At 34.7% G+C, this 8,807-nt stretch overlaps 1 protein-coding gene across 11 annotated transcripts; it reads left to right on the forward strand.

The window, feature by feature from the left end:
* The first annotated feature begins 1,531 nt into the window (after nucleotides 1–1,531).
* Nucleotides 1,532–7,489, forward strand: LOC147389455 (uncharacterized). 11 transcript variants are annotated; one of them, XM_086418538.1, is made up of 8 exons: nucleotides 1,532–3,805; nucleotides 3,944–4,029; nucleotides 5,086–5,166; nucleotides 5,266–5,332; nucleotides 5,433–5,508; nucleotides 6,003–6,121; nucleotides 6,202–7,300; nucleotides 7,395–7,489. In XM_086418538.1, exon 1 carries the CDS (start codon nucleotides 1,634–1,636, stop codon nucleotides 3,743–3,745), a length of 2,112 nt encoding a protein of 703 aa, XP_086274664.1. In that variant the 5' UTR covers nucleotides 1,532–1,633; the 3' UTR covers nucleotides 3,746–3,805; nucleotides 3,944–4,029; nucleotides 5,086–5,166; nucleotides 5,266–5,332; nucleotides 5,433–5,508; nucleotides 6,003–6,121; nucleotides 6,202–7,300; nucleotides 7,395–7,489. The 11 variants fall into 11 exon arrangements, with proteins under 11 accessions (XP_086274664.1, XP_086274666.1, XP_086274661.1 ...); XM_086418540.1 differs by having other exon boundaries at nucleotides 3,955–4,029; nucleotides 5,238–5,332; XM_086418535.1 differs by having other exon boundaries at nucleotides 3,955–4,029.
* Nucleotides 7,490–8,807: the final 1,318 nt, after the last annotated feature.

An 8,807-nucleotide genomic window follows, 5' to 3' on the forward strand; every position in this document is an offset into this window, starting at 1 on the left:
CCTAACACGTGAAATATAAAATACCTCCGAACTTGGGCTTGGTCCTTGGTTATTCTAAACAATATATTTCTAAAAAATATTTAACTTCCAATTTACATTTCCTAACTTGTAACATGTGAAATAGTTCCAAATCATGGGCATGGTCCTTGGTTCTTCTAAACAATATAATCTAGAAACTATTTTTTCTTAAAATTATTTTCAATGGAATTTTTTTATAAAAGAGATGTTCTTTTCTAATAAAAAAATTAACAGTTTTAATGAAATTATTGTGGTACTTGGTGCATTATGAGTTAGAAAACCCTTTATAATCATTAGAGTTGAATAAATATAAGAAAATGTGGTTCTTTGTTAGAATTTTAAAATTATTGTTTAAAATAGTGAATAACTTCTTTATCTAAACATGTGACCAAGTGCAAACCACGTGCACTTTCCTAGTACCTAAAATTAGATTAAAGAGTAGTACTATTAATGGGTCTGATTTAGGTCGGCTCCATGTATACCCAAAATTGGACCTGAGCTTAAGTATCGATTTCGGTTTTGGGTATGAGACCCTTGCAACCAGAACCGACCCAACAAATACTTGATACCCCATTGGGTACCGTTAAGATAAAAATAAAAATAATTTGACTTAATTACTAAGGGTTGTTTTGTTAAAATGGGAGTTTTATCACATTAGCAATCCAAAGCCACAACCCTCTAAATTTCATTCAAAAACTCATATAAACATCATCTTAATTAATTGTACTACTAAATAATAAATATGAATATCATCTTAAATAATTAAAAAAATATTCTATTTACTCGTTTATCTGACAGGTGCCCGATGGAGACCTGATTCTTAATGGATTCTTAAAATGACTACCCATAACCGACCAGAAAAATATTCGGGGTCTCTAATAGTGGATCCAAAATCGATTAATTGATTTCGGGTACATCGGGTAACCAGGTAATTGGGTACCTGTTGACACTCCTATTAAAGAGACATCAAAGTCTTCTAATATTTCTTCCAATGGCTTCTTAGAAAAAAATTAAAAGAATGACTTAGATTTCAAAAGGCTATTAGAACTTTAAATTTCAATATTTTATACATAGATTTCAAAAATCCTTATTGAAAATTTTTCAAAAATATCTGATGCAATTTGTCTCTTTCTTTGGAGAGCAATTGGAAACCAAGAAATGAGTTTGATCTCTCTCTAAATGAATGAAACTCAATTTTTTCTATATTAAAAAAAAAAAACTTATTTACTTCTCTTTTTGAAGAAAACATATGATGGAGAAGAGAGATGGGTTTAAATCTCTTTCTCAAACCATCTTTACATATAAAAAAAAATGGTTAGGTGATTTTCTAGAAGGAAAAAAAAAAAAAAAAAAAGGAGTGACATAATAAAAGATAAAAAACTGTTATCTACATCATAAAAAACCATCTAATTTGAAAAAGAGGGGTGTTAATTATAAGTAAAGTAGTGTCTGCCAACCCATGCCCAATCTCATGTCACTCTGGGCTTAAACCCATTGGCCCATTCAAATCATCCTTACAGACCTACACACGCCCGCGCAGTTCTCTCTCTCGCATTGGTTTTGGATACTGAGTTACGGAAAACAGGGCATCGCCCTCTGTGTATGCGGAGTACATATGATAGCTAAGAAACCTTGTTCTTGCCTTCGTTTCTTCACTCAGTCTCTCCCACTCGAATCCTCTAAACCCTCTGTATCTACCACCACTATTACTGACCACAAAACCCTCTGTTTCTCATTAGCAGACAAGTTCATCAAACGAGGCTTAATTTCCTCCGCACAAGGTGTTCTCCACCGCATCATTACCAAACTTATCATTACCAAACTTTCTTCTTCAATCCCAGACATCTTCTCCACAATCAATTTCGCCACCCAACGCGAACTACCCCTCAATTCTGAAACCTACAGCTTCCTCATCCGAAAACTCGTCAATTCAGGTCAACCACAATTAGCTCAAGAGATTTACTCAAATTTCATCATTGGAAGAGGTGTCGTTCCCTCGCCTTCGATTTTACAATCTATGATTATATGTTACTCTCGATTAGGAAAATTAAGTGTCGCCACAGCCCATTTCGACCAACTCGTTAAAACTGGGGTTTTACCTTCTAAGTATGTATACGATGCGTTGCTTCGTGGGTTGTGTACAAATAGGGAAAAAGAAGGCGAAAAAACCGAACTTTGTTTGCAATTCATGGATAAAATGATTGGTCATCATGAATGCAAGCCTTCTGTTACGAATTATAACTCATTGATTAAGTGTCTTTGCAAGGATGGCCGTGTTGAGGATGCCAAGTGGGTTACTAGTCTTATGAAGCATCAGTGCTTGGTGGGTCCGAACTTAGCGACTTATTTGATAATGGTGTATGAACATTGTAAGCGTGGGGATACATTGTCAGCCTTTGACGTGTTGGATGAAATGGATGTGAAGGGAATGAAACCTAGTGTTGCTATTTATGATTCGATTATAGGCGCTTTGTGCAGGGAGAAAAGATTGGTTGAGGCGGAGAATATGTTTAAGAGGATGATTGAGGCTGGTGTGGCTCCTGATGGAGTTGTATATGCTACACTGATCAATGGTTACTCGAACAATGGAAGAGCTATTGATGCTCTTATGATGTTTGATAAGATGTTAGACAATGGGATACGGCCGAGTTTTCATGCTTACACTGCACTTATAAATGTACTCGTCAAGAAAAACATGACCGAGAAGGGATGCCAATATCTTGTTAGAATGTTGGACGATGGTTTTGTGCCGGATACTGTTTTTTATACGGTCCTAATCAATCAGTCCTGCAAGAATGGAGAGCTCAGCTTCGCCTTTAAGTTAGCCGATTTAATGGATAAAACCCAAATTAAGCCTAATGTGGTCACACTTGGGTCATTGGTTAGTGGTGTTTTTAGGAATGTCTCGTTTACTGGTAGAAAATCTCATGTCGATAGAAAGTTGGATAAAACAAGAGAGAAGCTTTTTAGTCTGCTCCATCAGAAAACTATGATGCCAATGGAGCGGAATCAGATAATTCCGTGCAAATCTTCCAAAGAAATGTTTAATCTCGGATTGAAGCTAGTGCAAGTTATCAAAGAAAATGGGTTAGTGTTAGATTTACATATCCATAATGCCATGATCAATGGATATTGTAGGATGCATAGGATGCAAGATGCATACGACCATCTTGAATTGATGCAAAAAAATGGGTTGGGTCCCAATCAAGTGACATATACTATTCTCATTGAGGGATGCATTAGATTTGGTGAAATAAATAGAGCAGTACATCTATTCAATGAGATGAATTCAAATGGTTGTGTTCCAGATAAGGTCGCATACAATGTGCTCATAAGAGGTCTTTGTAGCGCTAGAAGAGTAGTAGATGCTTTGTCGCTTGTATTTACAATGAACAAGAGGGGATTGTTCCCTAGTAAGGCTTCTTATGAAAGATTACTCAAATCCCTTTGTGACAGTTGTTCGAGTGATTACACCTTTAAGTTATTTGAGGAGATGATTTTTCATGGTTATGTACCCTGCCGTTATAATTATAATCAGTTGCTTTGCATTCTTTACAAAGCAAACAAATTATGCATGGCCCACAAATTGTTTGATATGATGCTCAAGAGAGGAAAAGCTCCAGATGAAAAGATAAAGAGATTGCTGGTGGAAGCATGTTATAAACAAAGAGAATTTGAGTTGGCTTTTATGCTTGAAGAGAACATTCTTGTTTATAAGGATGGATAGTTTATCATAAATATGGTGGAAAGATTTCTCAAAAACTGGTGTCACCAGAATTCCATCTAGGTAAAATTTTCAACTCTTAATTAGTTAAAATGACCCAAATTTTGGTATAAGGCTTAGGTGATAATTGTTTATGTTTGCTTGTGCTGTCTAGTTAATGGTTTTGATTTTGAAATTTTAGTTTTATTATCGGTTTTTTAGTTTTTTCTCAGAGATTCAATCAAGCGTATTCCCCTTTTAGCGTGATCCTCCAAAGAAGTACATCACTTCCAGCTGACGATCATTGGGTATTTTCCAATCATAATGTATTTATTTATTTTTTGATCGCTTCCAATCGTAATGTAATATTTATTTGTACTTTAAGTTGTAATGTCTATGTGTACAGAATTTTGTTGTGAGTAGCAATTTTTTATTTTTTATTTGAAAATTTTGAGCTTCTTCATGCTAATGAGTGTCATTTCTTCTCAAGTTATAGCCAATCTCTCTCTCCAATTTCTGGTGTATCCTACTGAAAGAAACAAAAACCCAAAAGTAGCTGTTCATTCCTTAACATTTTATGTTCAAGAGGGAGAATGTTTTGGGTTTCTAGGAACAAATGGGGGAGGGAAGACAACAACTCTGTCAATGCTATCCGGTATACTAATTCTATATAATATGTATTTTTTATTGAATCTATTAAGCATCTTACACGCACATACCTTTCTTTTATCACAATTGAGTTCTCATAAGTTTTTGATATAGAGAGAAGCGTGGCAGTGAAAGACCAATTCTTGAAACAAAGCTTTGAGCATCTGTTGTTAAAATCTAAGCACAAAAGCATGTTGGAAATCAAAACTTTCTTCCGCGTAAAAAGACATGTCACGTGTGCACGTTCACACAAAAGGGGGGGGGGGGGGGGAAGCACCATCAGTTGGCAGGGCTTATATCCTCCAAACTATCAAAGAGAGAAAGAAAAGGATTAGAAGAAATTTCTTTCATTTCTAAAAAATTTGCTTATCAAAAAAAAAAAAAAAAAAACATAGAAAGTGAACAAGTAAACAAAGATACGGACAATTCTTGAATAGGATTTCTTTGTTGATGTTGTATCATCACTCACTTATGGAAATGGTGTAATTCTCTTGATAATACAGTTAACCAGTTCAGGATTTGTCAGGTTTTTTAGAAAACTTGGTAACAATGAGGTAAACCTTAACAAGGACAAATGCCTTCACAACATTGGTGTCAATGTAGGGCTTTTGTGATTCATGATTTTTGTTACATTTGCTACGTGATGATATATATATCTTATTAGTATTTGGTGTATTTTGTTCTTAACTCTTCTGATGTTTATCTATTGTGTTTAGATCTTTGAATTTTTGTTCATTTTGGGTATTTGGACCTCTTCCAATTGTTTATTGAGTTGATTGAAGCCTTTTGATCATAAGGTAAGACATGTGATCTCCTAGTTTTGTTTCCCCAACAAATGATGAATGACGTCTTCCTAATTAAATGTTAGGTTATGTCAAACATGGCTTCTATTGCAGATATTAAAGCCATCTAATACGATATTATGGTGTTGCTTGGATAGTCAATGCAAGTTATAAGGCAAAGGTCATCATTTTTAATTGACAGATGCTTTATATTTGATAATTTTGGAGCTCACCTATTTAAGTACTGCACCAACAACTACCTGATTATTGTTTGGTTTCAGGTAGCATTGACACATGGACCAGCAAGTTAAATCTCAAGTGAAAGAAATAGATGAGAGAGGAAGTTTCTGCTTTGAGGTATGTAGCCTACACCATCAATGTCGTCTTTTGGTCTTTGTGGAAACAGACTGATTTCAGTATACGTGCATGGAGATGATTCAAATTTAATTTTTCAAGGTTGCAGCCTTCATTTCATTATGGGGAAAGGTCAATAAAGGGGCTGGTGTTATCTCCTTAACTGTATATGATCCCTATAATAATATGATCTACCTAAGATTACTAAAAACCGATCATAGTCGTAGGAAATATTTATGTTCTCTGTTACATTTTGATACATTATGTTGCATTTTGATCTTTTTGTTCGATCTTTGTTTGCTATACTGATCTAGATTTCATTGATTCTAGTATGTGTTTTATATATGCTTTTAAACTCCTCTAATTGAAAATTGTTAGAAGTTGGCATGGGTTTCGTTTGAAAATATTGATATTGATGATGTTTTTACCCTTTATGGTCTCTGGCGGTGTTCTGGATGTTTCTTTTTATGCTTATCTCCGAATTTAATTTTTGGTAGGGACTGACTTTGAATTGCTTGGTGGGAGGAGAACCTTTGAGAATGTCGTAACTCTTCTTGTTCGGATGCCAGATGGCAGCCACTGTGGCCGCCGCTTTCTGAAGTCTGACAAACTCCAGGTTTTTCTTCTGAACAGTACATCCTTCTATGTATATTTACATACTTTATCTACTTAATCTCATTGTGTCTTGCATTGCAGTCTCTTTTTGACTGCATAGATGTGGGTAGAGGGGTTAAGCCTGGCACCTATAGATTGGTAATTTTTCTTCTACCTACCTTGATCTGCATTTTATTAGTACCATCTATAGAATTTTACTTCCATTTTGATTGATAATCTTCTGTATCAATTTTTTTTTGAGATCAACCATAAAAGAAGAATAGAGTTTCTTTGTGGTCTGAATTATTATGGGATAACAGATAATAGTTGTGATTGTAAATGTGAATTGAGTTTGTAGTAAGGTATATATAGCCTCTCAATATTCTAACTCTTGTTGCTCAATTTTCAGCATAACAACTTCTCTCACAAACTCCTATACAAAGAAAATAAAACAACTACTAACTGATTTTTTTTCCGTTTATTTATTTTGCAGAAGAGATCCAAATACATACTAGAGATGAAACCAACTATAAGATATCTTCTGTTACTTATTTTTAGATTGTGGTTTATATTTTCTCAACATTACATAAATTAGTCTTTTATCATTTTCAAATATCAAATTTATGGTGTTCCAGATTTCAGGATATTTTTAATTTTTTTCATTGTTTTAATAGTATTTCGGTGCCCCAATTTACCTATGGTATTGTTTTTGTTAGTGTTATAATGGGATTCTATTATTTTTTTATTTGATATAATCAAGCTTTGGTTAATATGATAAGCAACCAAATTTACATCTTACGTTGATTTTGTTAAGGTTTTAATGGTACATTGGTTTGATTGCTTGTGTTCTTTTCTGATTTCTGATTTCTGGTCTCATTTAGTTACCTTTTTTTTTCTGACATTTTTTTGTTTCACCTGCATATGATTTTGGGCAATAAAGCTTTCAATTTCCTGTTTACGGGTCACTAACAAACCCCATGAATTTGTTTTTCTATTTTTTTTTTGCTTCCATTCCTCTAAATGTTTCTTCGGTTCTACAATAAAGTGATTTATCTATAATCTTGTGGATCCAATATTTCTGATATGGCATGACGATATGATGAAATGTGAAATTTAAAACCCAGCAAAGCAGGTCCAAGGTTGACAATAAGATGAATGGGTTTCGGAGGGCGCATCAACAATTGGCATCTCTGCATCTTCGGTGAGAAGTAGTTTTGAATTTGAAACCTGCTGTTTTGTTTCCCATTTTTAATTTTAGTTGAACAATTTATTTAACCATGTTGTTTGTGAATTAGTTGGTATTGCAATGAATACTTTATTTGGTGTGAAAGCCATTGCACGGTAGCGCATCCATTTTCTTGCTGGGCCAAAAAGCCGTAGTTTTTTTGCTGGGGTTAGAAAAGCTGGCTGACTCCAACCGATAGGGCCAAGGGAACAAGCTGGGCTGGCTTCAGGAGGGGGAAAGCTCTGGCTCTCGAGCTCATTAACTGGCGCCTAATGAACCCCTCTTTCAAGCATCAGTAATCGCTAATCCGGGTAGGGCTGAGTCTCCGAGTCTTAAATGATACATTTTGTGTTCTGTTTCTAATTGGATTTGATATGAATTAAGTCTCTTGGGTGGTCAAGATTTGGTTTCTATGAGTGATCTTTGTTTTATGATTTTTATTTTTTTTTCTGAATTTTTTATTACTCTTTCATTTGTTGTGATTGGTGAATTAGACGGCCGTCCTATTGTTTGTTAAGCCTCCATATTTGAGGGCCATAGACTATGGAAATTTTTTTTTTGTTTTTTTGAAGCTCATCCTCCAATAATTTGACAGTTCAGGGTCGTCAAAAAAAAAATTAGACAAGAAAATATTTGACAGGCTGAGGCCATCAAATATGGGCTTTTTTCACCTAGTGTTTCTTGGTTCTTGCTCTTTATCTTCAAGATTTCTTCACTCGACTTTTTGTGAACATTTCTTTCTTCATTCAAACTGAGTCATAAAAACTTCACCAATCGGTAATGGAAATGAGATTAGTAAGAATAGTTGCTGATACATATCAAGCGTCTCCACTGCCCCACCCAACTGAGAATTGAGCTTAGCTGCTCTTTGCAAAAGATGACGTGGAGTTGCTCAGGAGCCATACCAGAAAATAATATCAACAGAAAACTACAACCTTTTAATTTGTTGCATGAACATTGATTAGGCTTAGGCGTTGGCCTTTTGATTTCATTTTTTCATGGAATTTCTTTAGTTCGACTAGCAACATTTTTTTATAGGTATATTGAACTTGTTACTTGCACACTAAATAATGAATCCTTTGATGAAGATATGAGCTTTTATTAGGTGTTTCCTAATTTCTGCTCTTTTTCTTCTTGAGTTATCATTCTTCCCTCATTGTAACAGACAACTTTTGTGCTTTTCATTTGATTTTGTATGCACGACCCATTGACTCATCTCTGTGAACCATCTATTTAATTTTTTTCTTGATGGGCTAGCTTGGAGTGTGGTGAAAGGTGCCAGCTTGCTAAGTTGGCTAAAATCTGTGAGTGTTGATATCATGACCCGGGTTCAAAACCCACCTTCATCCAGTAATTACCGACCACTAGTCTCACTTTCCTAGCAAATAACTTTCCTAGCAAATAAATAAATGCTTGGAGTCTTGCATTACCCTAGTAGAATAAAAAAAAAAATCTTTTCAATATTACAACCTTCAAATCAATG

Source organism: Akebia trifoliata, chromosome 12, assembly GCF_017979445.1.
Source record: "Akebia trifoliata isolate Shusen 1 chromosome 12, ASM1797944v1, whole genome shotgun sequence".
Classification (NCBI taxonomy): domain Eukaryota; kingdom Viridiplantae; phylum Streptophyta; class Magnoliopsida; order Ranunculales; family Lardizabalaceae; genus Akebia; species Akebia trifoliata.

Excerpts from the sequence above, each read along its gene's own strand:
- LOC147389455 (XM_086418538.1), top strand. The coding sequence starts at position 1,634 with ATGATAGCTAAGAAACCTTGTTCTTGCCTTCGTTTCTTCACTCAGTCT.